The sequence below is a fragment of the Calliphora vicina genome, chromosome 5 (assembly GCF_958450345.1).
Source record: "Calliphora vicina chromosome 5, idCalVici1.1, whole genome shotgun sequence".
Lineage (NCBI taxonomy): Eukaryota > Metazoa > Arthropoda > Insecta > Diptera > Calliphoridae > Calliphora > Calliphora vicina.
The window spans coordinates 100,636,082-100,652,948 of record NC_088784.1 but is presented as its reverse complement, the minus strand read 5'-3'; the positions used below and the strand labels follow the sequence as shown (position 1 = coordinate 100,652,948).

At 31.8% G+C, this 16,867-nt stretch overlaps 2 protein-coding genes across 2 annotated transcripts; one reads left to right on the top strand and one right to left on the bottom strand.

Moving 5' to 3' along the window:
* The first annotated feature begins 275 nt into the window (after nt 1–275).
* On the top strand, nt 276–2,454 carry Ufc1 (Ubiquitin-fold modifier conjugating enzyme 1). The gene is made up of 4 exons (XM_065514195.1): nt 276–443; nt 501–632; nt 705–872; nt 2,146–2,454. Exons 1-4 carry the CDS (start codon nt 321–323, stop codon nt 2,215–2,217), a joined length of 495 nt encoding a protein of 164 aa, XP_065370267.1. The 5' UTR covers nt 276–320; the 3' UTR covers nt 2,218–2,454.
* A 772-nt stretch (nt 2,455–3,226) lies between these two features.
* On the bottom strand, nt 3,227–14,923 carry Tmem131 (Transmembrane protein 131). The gene is made up of 5 exons (XM_065514194.1): nt 13,766–14,923; nt 6,999–8,456; nt 6,008–6,940; nt 3,428–5,887; nt 3,227–3,347 (listed from the first exon to the last, which is right to left on the bottom strand). The coding sequence occupies exons 1-4, from the start codon at nt 14,381–14,383 to the stop codon at nt 3,437–3,439; spliced, it is 5,460 nt and encodes a 1,819-aa protein (XP_065370266.1). The 5' UTR covers nt 14,384–14,923; the 3' UTR covers nt 3,227–3,347; nt 3,428–3,436.
* Between the last annotated feature and the right edge of the window lie 1,944 nt (nt 14,924–16,867).

Genomic DNA, 16,867 nt, shown 5'->3' with positions numbered 1-16,867 from the left:
TATGGCCGTATTTATAAAGACCTATTTTAAAGTACTTCCTTTATAACAGACATTCCATTGATTTCCTTTTCCTGTTAAATTATCACATCCTGAATACTAAACATACCCCATCGCTGTATTTACTTAAAATATGGCAACACCGTCTTAATAATAAACATATGTTAAACAGTGTTGCATTTTCTAAATACAACCCTACAGTCTTTACGTGTCACCAGTGTCAGTGTTTGGTAAAAATTTTAATAAATTTCTTTTTATTTTGTATTCTCTACATCACAAAATATAATTGTTTAGTGCATCCTGATTGAAGAAAACTAGTGAAAATGGTTGATGAGTGTACGAAAAAGACCTTAAGCAGCTTGCCTTTGCTGCAAACCAGAGCCAGCCCAAGAGACAAGGACATATGGGTGCAACGTCTGAAGGAAGAATATCAGGCTTTAATTAAGGTAACTAACTTGGGATTTAGTTAAATGAATTAACTTTAATTTGTTTTTAATTTCCAGTATGTGCAAAATAACAAAGAATCGGGCACTGATTGGTTCCGCCTCGAATCTAATAAGGAAGGTACCAAATGGTTTGGTAAATGCTGGTACATGCACAATTTACTGAAATATGAATTTGATGTAGAATTCGATGTGAGTGGTTGTTATCGCAGTGATTTTTAAATGAATTTCTTGTTTATTATTTGATTTTATTTAAAATTTCAGATACCCGTCACTTATCCGGCTACGGCACCTGAAATCGCTCTTCCCGAATTGGATGGCAAAACTGCAAAAATGTATCGTGGAGGCAAGATTTGTCTTACCGACCACTTCAAACCTTTGTGGGCCAGAAATGTGCCTAAATTTGGTATAGCTCATGCAATGGCTTTGGGGGTAAGTAATTTGTTTCACTGGGTGTAAATTAATATGGTCATATTATCAAGTGTATCAAATATTCCTCACTTTACAATTTCCAATTGTAAATCAGTTTCCAATAGTATCTCAGAAATTTCTAGCTCGTAAATATCTTCTAACTTCTGTCTCGAATTATATTTTACAACATCAGTTACATACATGATGTTTAAAAGCAAAACAAAAATCAAACTGAGTTTGAATGAATTCTTATGACTTACTGCATGTTTCTCTAAATGCGAACGAACATTTTCTTTCGTATTTTATATTGAAAACAACAATAAAATTTATATTTTGTGTGCAACAAGTTCATCGACTCGCCTTCTTTTCGTGCGCTGTGATGCTTCTTCATAACTTAATTTGGGTCGAGCTTTGCAATTATTTGTACTTGGAACTATACCAAACGCTAACTCAAACTGAATTTGTATAAGTTAAAATAACTCACAGCACAAACTTCTTCACTAAATAAATCAGTATCTCGACTCAGCTTCAAATCTGCTTAAGTGTAAAAATTATTTCCTGCTCCTCAGAATTCAATACATAATTCCCTTTGGAAACGATTTGCCATATATTGTTTAAATCATTCATCACAGTACATACTTGTTTTATTTTGTTTTACCTCTACACAGAGGTTGAAAATATCACGAATCTGAAGGGATGTTGACACTAAACAACATTTACCAAAAAAAATGGGGCAAGTAGGGGCAGCTGAATTTTATATATGTCATAATACATACTTGTGGCAATAATATATAAAAAAAATCGGAAAAGTAATTTTTGATATATTTTTTTTTAATTCACTTTGTCTCTGTTGAAAAATTTTAACTTTGTATTACAACTGTCTTTTAGCTAACGGTACTATACATATGATCAATATTTGTAAACAATACCAGTGTTGCAAATTTAATTAGATATCAGACTTGCATTTTCAGTAGTTTTTTTTAGCGACCGTTAGAAAAAAAATTAAAATTTTACTATCATGACCAAATGTAGAAATTCCATGCTATTCTCTATAGTCTGAAGTCTTTTCTGTTTAAATATTAAAAAAAAATATTAAATTCCTACATAAGTTTTAACCATTTTTGACCAAGCTCAAAACTCTGTGCGACACCGATTTGAATTGGACAATTGTTTTATTACATTTGAAAAGTTTTTTTTTTAAAAAATCAAACCTATTTGTTATTTAATAATAGGTATTACCTGTAGTGAAATTCTAATTTTACTAATCAATTCCATTACATTTTTTCTCTCTTAGTTGGCTCCCTGGTTGGCTGTGGAAATTCCCGATCTAATAGAAAAGGGTATCATTACCTATAAGGAAAAGTAGTCAAATGAAATAAGAAAAAAACTTTTTTTTATACAATTTTTGTAAACCTTTTATAGGTTCTTTGCTTTTGCTTCTTTTATTTCACATTTAAATGTTTTATTGTTTTCATTTATTTTTGTTTTCCATTTTCTTTTTTAATTTTGTAAATTTTAGAAGTAAGAATTGATGAAAATTAAAGAAAAATAATATTTTTTTACAGTTTATGATTGAAATATATTAATATATATATAAAACAAATTTATATCAAAGCTTAAAGGCTTTTTGTTTTCATATATAAAAATAGCAAATAAAAATAAAACTTAACAAATTTCTCCAAAAAAAAAGATAAAGAAAAAACTTTTGTTTAATAATATGTATAGATAGTATAAAAAATAACGACAAAAAAATTTCTTTTCAATATTAAACTTCAGTGCTTGGCAGTTTAGTAAAAAATATTAAAAAAAAGGAAACAAAATTAAAATTAAAGTTGAGAATAATTAAAGAAAAAACTACAGTTATTTAGGTGGATTTTAAAACTAAATTAGCATTGACGGGGGCACACTTGTAAAGTTTATGCAAAATTAATAATCTTCGAGTATTTGTTGTTTATATATTATATATAAAGTATATTATTTAAATTAGTTAAAGTTTTGTGTGTTTTGTATTTATTTTGAAATAAGTTGGCCATAAAATGTGTGGAATTCAGTTTTGAGGTTTTTTTATGTCTATTTAATTGAGTGTGTTTTACTTAAAATTTAATTATTTATTTTATCAGCTTTTTTATATTTTTTTGGTATTAAGAAAATAATCTTTTAAATCCTTATTATTTTGTAAATATTAAGGATTAATGGTAATTAATAATATTAATTTAAAAAATCTTAGAAAAATTTATCATTTTAAAATTAATCAACAAAAAAGAATGAAAAGGTTATGAAAAAATTAAGTCAAGTTTTTTAATCAATAATGATGATGGGAAGGAATTATTTAAAAACAAAGTTTTTGGATTTTATTTTGTTAACCATTTTTAGTGTAAAACTAATTTATTTTTGTAAATAATTAATTAGTTTTTTCGAAATACGGCAACAGAGAAAGCATTGGAAGAGAATTTCAAAAATTATGTGCGTCACAAAAGTCTGCTGCAAATCGGTAATCTGCAAGGAAAAAAAAATATGGTTAAAAAATTATATATAAAGAGGACACAAAACATCGACAAGGCCCTTACTATACTTACCAGTTAATTTTACTTTGGAGGCTGCTGTTGTTGTTGCTGCTGCTGCTGTTGATTGTTTGACTGTGTCCAATTGTCATTCCAAATGGAACTTAAACCTCCAAACAAATTGAACATGGGCATATTATCATTATCTGTTTGTGTGAGACTATTTGGAGATGTAGCCATTGTGTTGTTGAAAGTTGAAGCCAATTGTGCAGAAGAAGATGCGGCTGAAGAAGTCACTGCAGCTGCGGGCAAATTGCTGTTGATGGGAAAGTTTTGTTCTAAGCCTGGTGGTGGACGTACTAAACCGCTGGAAGGCGATGAAGAATTTGGAGTTAAACTCCAAGTTGAATTTTGTGTCTGTGGCTGACTAAATATAGACGAAGTGTTGTTGACATTAGCAGTTGAACCATTGCCCAAGATAGGACTCCAGAGGGGTGAGGATAGATTGGACCAGTTATTGTTTAAAGCATTCGAATTTAGAAATTGTTGTTGCTGTTGTTGCAATTGTTGCTGTTCCAAAATTTGCCTTTGTAATACCAGTAATTGAGCATGGATATCCTGTTGGTGTTGGTGCATTGTGGGTGACGTCAGTGTCGGCGGCGATAAGTCGTTGTAGCCAAAAGTCGAAGTCATTGGATAGTAACATGATGCGGATGACGAAGCTGTTGACGAAGTAGCAGTTGAGGTTGTATTTAATGGCCGTGGTAATTGCATTGTTATGGCACTTTGTATGGGCTCCCAGACTGGTGTAGATGAGGGTGATTTCCTAGAACCAATGGGTCCCAAATCCGATGCTGGATTTTTAGGTCGTTTTGGTGTTAAGGCAGCTGTTATTTCAGAGTTTTCTATACCGTTCGGAGAGTGAGACATAAGATCAAATAATGATCCTTGTTGTATGAGATCAGTAGAAGTACTGGATTGTGTTTGCTGTTGTTGGGATTTTTGTAAAACATCACTAAATGTGGCATGGCTGCCACAATCCCAGGGTGTCAAAATGTCTACATGTGAATTTGTGTTTTCGGATTTTAAAATACTCGCTGACATCGACGTCGGTGACGATGAGGCCGAATAGGATGAGGGAAACATATTTGTTGCATTGCAATTGTTGCTAAACTTCAATGAATTCGAGGCTTTTACTTTCATTTTGCGCTCGTTCCGCTTACCCATGACATTGTGGTTTGACGAACACGACGACGAAGTCGAAGAGGAACAGGAAGAGCTGGTTAGGTCTGAGATGACGGGTGAGATATTTTGTGCTGATTGTTTACGTCTCTCTCTACCAGGGGTCTTGCCAATTTTCCGCCCATTTGCAACTTCCTTTGGTGAATTTTGATTCTTATCCGATGAGGCAGCTGTAGGCTCAACGCTTGCTGTTGCTTGACTAGACAACTCTAATGATTTTCTTTGTTCTCTGGCATCTTTCGCTGTTACCGTTTCTACGTGAGAATTAACACTGGCAGCAGTTTTTGCTTGTAGCTTAGGAGAATTCTTTTCCTTTTTCAACTCTTTGTCTACATGATCATCTCTTCTTAATTTCACTTCTTCCGTTTCGTTTTTGTCGTGATTTTTAGCTTGAGCTTTATCGGTCACCTTTGTTTTTTTGCCTATTTGCGATTTTTTCATGTCACCATCCATTTTATCAATTAAAGATTTTTCAGTGAATTTGGATTTTGTCGTTTTCACATCGTTGCTCACATTTGTATTCGCTTGGTCTGCAACTTTCGAATTTTTGCTATTATTTGCAGCAGATTTTTTTGCCGTTTTTGTGCCAAATGTCCAACTAACCATTTCAGCTAATGTCATACCACCACGTGTAGAAGATGAGGATGACTTTGCTTCACCATTTACAGCTTTCGTGCTTTTAACATTACGTTTCCTTAAGCTCAACATGGAACTAGAGTTATCGTTCTTTTCGCTAGCCGTTGCTTTCGTTTTAGTTTTTTGATTCGTCTCAACCGTTGGCGAACTATCATTATTAATTTGTGTCGAACGCATAGCAATGTTACGCAAATTGAACGTTGGATGCACTGTACCCTTATCACGGGCCTCATATAGAGCTGATTGGTTGTATATGATGTTGCCGTAGTCAATGTGCACCGCTATAAGTACCAACACAAATGTTATCAGCAGCATTATGATGGCAGCATTGCGTATTTTAGCCTCCCATGGTGGTCGCGGCAGAAGTAACTCACATTGTTCTAAACCCTTTGAGGGCAATTGAGCCACCAGTATGTATCTAACATCATAGGTGAGGTTTGTTTTGAGCATCAGTGGTCTAGTGATGCGAGACACTGTAAAATCCGATTGAAAAGAAATTTCAATCTTTTTCGAAGAATTTGCAATCAGTTCGAAACTAGAGCAATCCATTACTTGAAAGCCATAGCCCTGACAAGGTTGATCACCGATCCAAAATCCATCAATTCGTATGGGTAGTTCGCCAGAATTGCGAGCTGTAAAAACGCGTCGAGAAATAATCTGTAAGGTAAATTAGAAAATTGATAGTTTTGAAAAGGTACATTCAGTAAATCAATCCAAATAATATTGTATCGCAATTTATAGATATATTTTTAATTTTATAAAAAAAGAAATACTTACTTGCGGTATAACATAATGTTCTGCTGCCTCACTTCTCATTCTGTCATCCCTTGCCGGACAAGCAGATGCCAAATGCTGGTCGGTTATTTCAAAGAGTAAAGGCGTCTGTGAACCCGGCTTACGATTGCCCAAACGAAATTGTGATTGTACCGTTTTGGCGCTAATCCAAACACCTTCATACAGTGTTAAATTATTGCGTATGTGTAACAGCGTACAAATTGTGCCCACATAATCGGCTTGAAATTTGATCGGTATCGTGACACTGGATAGACCTGGTATAAGAATGGGCTTTTTGGGTGGCGCATTCACTAATGAAAATACCGCTTTGTCAGTTAAATAGCAACTGGGTGTAATGACGACAACTTCCAGCGGTAAAGAGATACGAGTTTGTTTCGCCAGTGTCGGATCGGCCAATGTATAATCAATTAGTATAGGATTATCGGATGGATTGGAAATTTTCACTTCGTATATATGCGTTTTGTTAACTTCAATTGTGGGCAACATTTGACGGCCACCGACCAGCTGGGGCCATTCTAATTCTATCATAAGATTCAATTGAAACTGTTGCATTTCTTTGGTTGTCATTGAAAAATACATATTTTGAAAATAATATTTAAAATGTCTATAGAGTTCGGTGCGACGTCTCAGTTCGACTTCATCGAAATTGGGTATATTCAAACTGTTTGCCACTATAGAGCTTGGAAATGTGGCGGATTCATCGGTCTGTTGTTGTATATAACAACGTGAGCCGCATAGAGCAGATGGCCGAAAGTAGATACGACCAACCCTGGTGACAGATAGTGGCGCTATCTTTGAGCCCAAAGGATTTTTATCTTCAAATCTTAAGCCAGAATCAGTAAAATTTATGTATTTTATGTGCATGGGTTGTTTAAATGTCGAACGTATGCTCAATTCAGAAGAACATAATTTACCCTAAAATTTAATGGTTTTTAAATAAATTATAAAATACATATTTTCTTCATCAACTTACCGGAAAACAATTAGCAAAATGTAACCTCTCCTGATCCACCTCCAGTCTACCCAGGGAAGTGGTGAATTTAATATTTATTGTTATATTTTCATACTGTGTTAGAATTTTCAAAAATGCCAAACTGTGTTCGGTTGTGTAGGGCTGTAAGTCTATCATGTAGACGGCAATGTCACCTTCTTCCAATTGGGAACCAAACTTGTAGTCAGCGCTCTCCAAATCGACAGTGTAGTTGTTTGTTTCGTTAACGTCCGCTGCTTGTATACAGCCTATAAACAGGACGTGATAGTAGATGGCTTGAGGCTTTTGAAAATCCATATTGTTTAATTTGATGGGTATGGAATTGCGATTTTGAAAAATTATGAAACCCTTGTTGGACTTTTCACGGATGGGTACAGAACCTAAATCTAATTCTTTGGTATAAACGGAAGTATTGGAGCGCCATATCGAATGAGTTTGTGTGGTTACAAACAAACGTGCTGAACTTATGACAATGGGTATTTCGAAATTGGTTATATTCGTATAAACGTAGATAGCAGTCTTATAATTTGTAAGATCTTTAAGATCCTGTTCTTGTTGTTGTTCTTTACATAAACTAGAAGCCACTAATATATCAAAAGAGAGGCCTGGCATCAAAACCATTCCCGTTTCAAATGATTTCAATTGCAAGCTAAGCTTATCAGCATCATTATCTTGTGTGGTTATATTATAAATGGTCAATGGGATTTTAAAATCATTACGCACCGTTAATACTCGACTACCATTGACATCGCTGACAACGTCATTACCATCATCTGGTAGTTGTTTATTGCTTGTATGTGTTGTGGGTATTAAAAATAAAGTTTTATTAACGTCATAATGTAAATTGCCTTTAAATATATCGGCTCTTATTATTAGCTCTACACTGTGATATGTATGCGCCTTTTTATCTTCTAATTCTAATTCCAGTTTATCATTCAATCGTACGACGGGATCCTCAACATAATTTGGATAGAGCACAATATCTTTGCAGTTCTCGAAATATACACCACTAATGTATGTTATCGATTTGAATTCTAAATCGGTTACTTCCAATTCACTTTTCGAATGTCTTAAGAATAGTTTTTGTTTTAGGACTTTTACGCGACTCTCGTCGTCAACGGCTATGTGACCAAACTCCAGTAGCGGATTGACCGCATACAAACCATACTGAGGTAATATTTCAAATTCCACAGGTATAACTAAAACCTGTTCCTCCTTTTCCAATCCACTGCCAACACCACTGCTCGTAGAGTTACTGGAGTTATGTGGTTCGGCTATTTTAATGCGAATATAGGCTGAATAATTACCGGCAGCATACCCTTGAAATCGTATGCGTATCACAGGCTTTGTCGTTAAAGGAGGTATTTCCCATAGACCCTTTGGTGCTTCAGAATCACCGCTGGGTAGTTCTAATTGAAACTGGCCACCACTGCTGTATACCTTTAAATTACAAAATAATATATACATATGTACATAAATATGACATTTTTTGCGGTTTCTTAAATAATTTATTATCAGCTAGTCTTTCAAAAAAAAAAAAAATTAAAATTTAACTAAAAACAAGTAAGAGAGCTATATTCGGATGTGCCGACTCTTATATACCCTTCACCAAATTATACTTTAAAATACAAATTTTAAATATTTTTAGGGAAATAAAATTTAATTTTTTTTTTTTAATTTTAGCTAAATTTTTTTTTTAATTTTATAATAAAAAAAAGTTTAAATTTTTTTGTGAAAAAAAATTTTTTTAGTAAAAAATATTTTTCCCGATTTTGACCCATGGTAGGTCCGATATACGTTGGCCTTAAATATACCCTTGCAAAGGTCTTTGAAATATCTATTATTGGAACCATATTGCCTATTAATGTCTTAGTTAAAAAAATAGGTAGTCGTCCCTTTTTGCTTATCAGCCCAATTATGAATAAAAATTCCCCGGGAGTTTTTTCCCTTTTCTCATTTTTCCTATTCAAATTCAATGGGAAAAAACTCCCGGGGAACAAACTCCCGCGGAATTTTTTATTCATAATTGGGCTGTATATCTCAGCCATTTGTGGGCTGATATATACCCGATATTTTTAATTTATTTATTTCAATTAAAAGTAATTTAACAAATTCCTGAGTAAAAATTATTTAAGTAAATCTATTATTTGATCTATATATTGATGTATCAATCATGTTTGTAAGTTATTGGGGACTATCTATAACGATCCAGAATATAACTGTAAGGGGTCGCAAATCAAAAATGTGAGAATTACAAACGGAACTACAAACAATACATACCATTACCTATGGTGAAGGGTATTATTAGTAGTATCATAAATGTAATTAGTACCAATAAGTAGTAAATATGAAAATGGCCAATAATCTTATTAGAATATAAAACAATTATTAAAAGTAATGGTTTTTTTTTTTTTTTTTTTTTAAATATTTAGCCACAAAACGCGTTGTTGAAGTTGCTAATGCAGATCTAAATTTTTGCCATTTATTTATGGAAAAATCACTAATGGACAGTATTCTTTAATATATCCAAACCTGATTCGAAAACGGTAGGTACTGCTTCTTTATATTTCTATAAATTAGTCACTAAACATGGTGATATGATATCAAAATATAACATTTTTAATGTAGAATTTTCTATATATGGGCATTTCTAAATACTTAATATATACTTTTTCTTACTCTTAGCTAACAGTTTACATATTTGTATCATGACTGCACTTATCTTATTAAATCGTTCTATTAGCAACAAACTAGCGGTATTCACTGTTAAGTGCGAATGGTGTAGCATCATTGCAAATGCAAAATTTTACCGTAATCCAATAACAAAATACACACAAAAACCTTTACAATTTTGCATTTGCAATGATGCAATACCATTCGCACTTAACAGTGAATACCGCTAATATGTATCATATGAAGATAATTTTTCATTCGATTTTGTTCATGTTACAATGTCGCTTTCTGGTATCTAAATCATCGTTTGTTATCAGTTCTCCGAGATCGTTCTAATAAATTTTAATTCAAATCAAAATTTAGTTAAAAAACATTTTATTTTGATTTTTAAAATGTGTCTCATACGCGTACGAATGTCGCATTCGGGATCATAGTCTTATTATGTATGTATGTATGTATTTATATTAGAGTATGGAATAAATAAAAACTAATTATTGAAATTAACTGTTAAAGCTGCTAAAAGCTCTAGAAATAGAACATTTTAGTTTTGTCCGTTAGATAATTCATGAAACTACTAGAAGATGGCACTGTGTATATAAATAGTAACAGCGAGCTGCAGAGGAGTCAGAATATAGTAGACGCTGTTAGACTTAACGTCAACTGTATTACCAGTGTTTTTAAAGTGTGTAATATAAGTGTCTGTATTAAAAGAGATTTACTATTTAAATTGATGTGTTAATTTAAATAAAGAGTTGTTACAATTTTTAAGTATGCTGTTTTTTAGAGGAAATAAACCACCGTTTTTAAAAGGTCAAAACGTAACAATATGGCCGCCCAAAAGGGGTGCGATAATGAGTGTTGAAAAGGGTTGACCCCTTTTCTGGTATTTGCCTTGTTAAATGCAAGATGGCTGTACAGCAGAAACTATATGAGACTACACAAAACAGTTGGACCAATGAACCTTCCTGTGTTACAACGAGGTCGACTTGGTCCGTATATAATGCCAGCAGATTTGGTGCCAAACAATATTTAAAGCAACGTTAACGGGTTACTCGCTAGAATCTAATAAAGCTCTTCCAGCAAAGTTGCATAAAAAATGAAGCAACAATAGATTCTAACATTGAGAAAAATAGTATATGTATTTCATTTAATGTAGTTATTATCAAAAGGTTGCAACCTTAAGAATGTCTTTCACACAAATATTTCATTTTTTGGGAAATAGTTTTTGGCAAATAATTTTTAATTTGTCTAAAGATTCTACATAACCGAATGGTATTACAATCTATTATTTCATTTAACTTACGGGCAACAATCTGTAAAGATCCAAAATCAATAACTTTGGCTTAATGCTAAAATAACGTAACTCTATTTTCATATCCTTCACAATGAGAAGTATTTATACCCCACACCACCATCGTGGGTAGGATATAATGCGTTTGTGCTCATGTTTGTAACGCCCAAAGCCCGGGTAATAATTGGACTTCGCTCCCATATAAGGACTACTTCCGAAAATAAATTATTGAAATTTTAAAAGTTAAATGTTTTTGCTATTTTCTCAGTGTAGGGTATTATATGGTTGGGCGCATAAAAATATTCTTAAAAATAGTACAAAATTGCATTCTATCTTTCAAATAAATTTCCATTAGATCTTTTCCCATTTGAGTTTTATTTTTTTTAGTTGAAAAAAAGTAAGGAACATACATTCATACATGTGTGTTTACTTGACAATTAATTTGAATAAATAATAATACTATACTAATACCTGTTTATGAAATGGGAGAGAAAAATATCTCAATATTTAGACTAAACCTATTCTGAAGGTCAAGGTATAGAGTGTGTGTTAAATACAACAACACGCAAACAACTACAAACAGATATATATAACATGTATGTATGTATAAACATATTATTTACGGCAAAGATAAACAACTACGTAATTACTACATCGTCCAATCCATCCCTTGCATAGAACTAGCTAGCACGCATTTTAAATTAATAAACAATATACTCGTCGCACACACATGGTTTAAGCCGCAATAAAATACATAGTTCAGTACATATATGTATGTATAAACTGATAAATAGATAGATTTACTGGTTTTGTGCAAGATCAATGTTATGTTTATTGTTTTAAAAACGTTTAGTATTTAATTTATTTTGTTAATACAATAATTATTTAAAAATGAAAATGTTAAAAGTGTTTATCTAAAATGTGATTTTTTTTATTGTTATTTTTTAACAATTATAATATTGTATATGATCTTAGTACCATGTACTTCATTTTAATTTATTTTATGAAATGGTAGAAAACAATTCTATTATCTCTTAACTCTTTTCAAGTACGATGTTGTCTACAGAGAATATTAGAATTTTTGTTAAAAATCCCAAAACAGTTAAAATTAATTTAAACAATTTGCATATTGATCAAATATGTTGATATGTTTTACTATATTGTAAATACAATATATTGACTTGTTTGATGTAATAATATTTGATAGTGAACGATTGGTAGTAATGCATAATGGCACGTCCACTTTTTATAAAAATATTCGAGACAAAATGCTAGAATATGTAAAAATACACTGTTTGCTTAAAAAAGATTTACAATTATTTAGTTTTTTTCTCGTTGTTATACTGCAGTTTGCAAAAATGCTAAGTCCATTGTTATGCAATCTCAAAGTTTTAAAATTATTAACTCAAATCAAATGGAATTTAGTATAAACTACGCTATCAAAAGTAAAATAGCGTGAAACATGTTTTAATTATTAGTTTTTTCATTTAATTTTAACCAAACAAAATTTAAATCATACTTTTTTAAGGAAATATTTAATAATTTTGAAATTTACTATCATCTCGACTACTAATTTCAAAAATGTTACTTCATACCCAGATGTTTACCACTTGGGTATCACAATGGGATCAGTTTTGAATGGACCCAAGTGAGCAAACAAATATGATTCAAGTTTGTGAAAATGGTATTAGCACGTTTGCACACTAAAGATACAGTGCACTCGCGATAATATGAACACCCCAAAATATGAAAAAAATTTTACTTCTATAGGGTACTCTAAAATATGAACTTAGTGAACTAAGCTGTTCATATTTTAAAGCTTTTTAAAATATGAACAGTTTATTTTTGTTTTTTTAACGTATTTTATCTATCTACACAGAGTTGAAATCTAAATCAACGGGTAGTGGCTACATTCTAATTCAACTGCTTAATAATTTTTGGACTTCCCTAGCTGTTGATGGGAATTAGATGCCATTCGCAAATATGAACAATCTTGCAAAAGTGAACTGGCCTGGTTTTAATTAGTTCATATTATCGGGAGTGCACTGTATAGCCCATTCAATTTATAACTTGTGTCGAAATACTTAAATTACATAGTGTTAAGAACGATCTTAAGGTATCTAAACCAAGGTAACTTTTATGTCTTAAAATTGTACAGTAATGTATAACATAATGTTGACTTTATTCCAATTAAACCATACATATTATATTGAAACGAAATCCTTATATTCTGGTTCAAATAAATGGATTAATTTACATTTATTTGAAGAGCGTAATAGCACCAGAATAGCATAATTTGTATCAGTTAAAATACCGAAAAGCTCAATTAAGCTTAAAACCAATACTAATTGTTTGTAATATGAATAAAACATCAAGGAATACACGAGGTCATATATTAAATTTAAATTAAAATATTCTTACAAAGCAAAACTAATAGATACAGTTTTATTTATACAAAATTAATATAGTACAAAAAAGTATCTTTAATAAATTTGCCAATAATGCAAAATTTTTAGAAACAATTAGCAGCCTTAAAAATATATTGTAGAAGAAATAATTCAACATTTCTCGTAAATAAGACCAAATAAAATTTTTTTTTGATCTCCTGAAAACTTGTGTTTTCTAAGATAGAGGGGTTTTAATAAGTGCCTCGATATCATTTAGAATTTCTATTTTATTTAAATCGGCGGACTAAAAATAAACACCATAAAGCTACATGTTTCCAAACATACTAAAACAAGAAATGCAATGTAATCATATGTATCTATAAATATATGTAACTCACCTCCAAAATTTGTAATGCCTTCTCATGCGGATTGTACATGTGTATTTCGGGCATTAGAGTAGCATTCAATGGCGCCCGTATGCCCACCAGCGGCTTAAGGCGATACGGACACTCACGACCTACGCCACGCACCAATAGTCGCAGTTTACCAAACGATGTGTGTATATTTAAACTAGTACTTATAGCACCTTGTTCTCTGGGTAAAAAGACTACATTAAATGTGGTATTACCGTTGGGCGGCACCATTTTCGCTTCAAAAAAGCTGCTAGAAAATGCTGGCGTCCTGCCCGACACCGAACTCAAGTAAACACTTCGATTTCGATTGTGATTGATTAGTGTTACGGTGTGTGAACGCACCGTACCCACCGACCAGATGCCAAAATCTAATTGTGGCGGTTCAAAGCGTAAACTGCGATATAATTCAATTGACAAATCGTCGCTTAATTCCTGTTCTGTCATATCTTTGAGAGAGGCTGCCGCTTGTGTCTCAAAGTGGGCATCGTGCTTCATATTGTTGTCATTTTCTGAGACTTCATGTTCATTTGCAAAACCACACATACTAGTTGTCACTATGGTCAGAACTAGCACCGATAACCACAGACGATGATAAGAATACATCGTATACAAAAAATGTTTAACCTAATCCAAAAGTCTCCACACCACTTTAAAGCCAGCCACACTCTGCTCCACTTTGTTATATATAGTATTTTTAGTATTGTCTGTCTCTATAGAACATAAAATGAAATCAAAATTTTAGAAAATGTGATGCGAGCAGTTTCCTTATTTCCTTCTATTTTTTTTTTTATTTTTTTTGGTTTTGCTTTCCTTTCCTTGATGCTGACTGACTTGATTGCTCTGTGTGTTTTGAGTGGTGTTAGTGTGTTGTTGTGATAATCAATGTCTGATTATTTTTGTTCTTCCTTTTTTTACTATAATTTATTTGTCTATCGTTTTGCTCTTGTCTGCCGTTGTATTATCATAAATTTTACTTTTATTTTAGTAATTATAATTCTTTTTTAGTTTTTTTATAACACGATCACAGTATTTTATTTGCTGTTTATTTTGCATAATGTTCTGTTTTGTTTAAACAAATAATATTTTTTACCGTAATAATAGTCAATTTTTTACGTCTATATCAAAAACACTCTTCTCTCAGAGTTACCAACAGTCAGTTTTACAGTTCAATAGTATAGAAATGTCCAAAATACCAGAAAAGATTTGGATATTTTATGCACAATGAAATAAAACGTTAAAAAGAAGTAAAAAATCTAGGTAATAGTTTTGAGTATTTATTTTGAAAAAAGTAGTGAAATAATGCAAAACAATTCCGATTTTTGTTATGTCACAAAGTATCTTTGCATTTGATGCACTAAGTTCTTGAAAATACTTTGCAACCTGAAAGCTTAAATCTACTTTCAGATGGCCTATACCATCAGTCCGAATATCTTGCGGCGGAACTGATTTCATGGGAACTCGGTGTTTTTTTAGCCTCTATCTGTTTTTTTATATGACGGTCTTTCTCTTGTATTTCCATCATACGTTTTATAGGAGCATAATGTCTTCGCAAGGTCTGATCTGAAATCCGATAATGTATTGACATATCAATCATGTGATAAAAATAATCTAATATACCATTTGCAGCTTTTCGCTCTGATTTTGTACCTGCCCAAAAAGCTATCCTTTAGGTCCATCATTCCAGATGGGCGTTGTAATCTTTTACTATTTTGGAACATGCTATTTAGATTTGTTTCTTTAGCTTTTTGTCATATACATTGGCAGTTTTGGCTAGATTGTGACTAGATTATTGTCTTTCCAGCATGTCACTGTGATATCCATACCTTCGCAATATGTTCCTCATTGGTTCTTCGAGCAACAGTGCTTCATATATCATTTTATAGGCGGAAGATTGCAGTTCTTTCCAAGGCTGTTCCAGATGTGTAATAATTATGTCTACTTCATTTTCATCAAAGTAAATTCTCTAATAAAAGTATCCGTTTATTATTAGTTATGTGTCAAATAATGTAGACATTTGGCAACATACAGTATTTCCCACGAATCTGTCATTTATCAAATCAGATTTTTTAATTCGACAACACTAATTTGTAATTTACCTGACAACAGATGAGAAACAAATGTTTCTAATTAGATAATTCACTTTTTTATAGGAAACTAATAATATGTAAAAATTATAAAGTCAGTAGCCTAAACTTATGTGATGTTGTTTTCACATTGTTGCAATTGTGTGTGCTTAGTAACAAGATTCGGATGATCAACACAAATCTGTCTGTTTTCAAGAAAAGAATTTATTTGAGATAAAAACTATTAAAAACAGTTATTGGTGAAAACCTAAAAGTTGAAATATCTCGAAATGTTTGCCATATTTGTTTGCAAGCATTTCAAAATTATATAAAAAATATGTTTTGCACGAGAAGCCCTTTCTGGCTGTAGGGTAGTGCAGTTAGAATATAAATTTATGTTTAAGTTTTTCTATCAAAATTCAAATTAGATTTTACTTTCGTCCTTTCTGACAGGACTGTTTTGGAATGCAAACAAAAACACCTCAAAATCAAAATGTAAACAAAATCAATATAATAATTTTTATTAGCAAAATTCTGAGAACTTACATTAATGTTGGATTATTAATTTGAATTTTAAGACGTCAGCACCTAGTTAATTTTAACGATGGATTGTTGTCTACCAATTATTATTGTTTTATATATATTCAGCGTCAATTTGAGAAACTCCTATTTTATTGTTACATTTTGAAATAGTTATTTTAATACTTCTCCATATATTTAAACTTCCCTTTTTATATTCTATATTTGTAGGACGGGCAACTCTTATTCTGGTTTGACAGCTATTTAATAACAATCTGACTCTTTCACTCTTTGCCCTAAGCATACAAGTGACGCAATAGTGTTGTCTCTTTTTAAATCCAATCAGATTTATCAGCTGACTATGTTTATATTTCTAATAATCATGTAACGTACGGCCGAATACAAGAAATACTCACCGAATATTAAAAAATTATAACAGTATTACCCATCAAACATTTAGTTTTGATATAATAATGATATAATAATTGATATAATAATGAGAATA

Coding starts and splice junctions, on each gene's coding strand:
- Ufc1 (XM_065514195.1), top strand. CDS start 321: ATGGTTGATGAGTGTACGAAAAAGACCTTAAGCAGCTTGCCTTTGCTG. Junction 444..500: donor AATATCAGGCTTTAATTAAG/GTAACTAACTTG, acceptor TTTAATTTCCAG/TATGTGCAAAATAACAAAGA. Junction 633..704: donor AATTTGATGTAGAATTCGAT/GTGAGTGGTTGT, acceptor TTAAAATTTCAG/ATACCCGTCACTTATCCGGC.
- Tmem131 (XM_065514194.1), bottom strand. CDS start 14,383: ATGTATTCTTATCATCGTCTGTGGTTATCGGTGCTAGTTCTGACCATA. Junction 8,457..13,765: donor AGGCATTACAAATTTTGGAG/GTGAGTTACATA, acceptor TGTAATTTAAAG/GTATACAGCAGTGGTGGCCA. Junction 6,941..6,998: donor ATTTTGCTAATTGTTTTCCG/GTAAGTTGATGA, acceptor ATTAAATTTTAG/GGTAAATTATGTTCTTCTGA.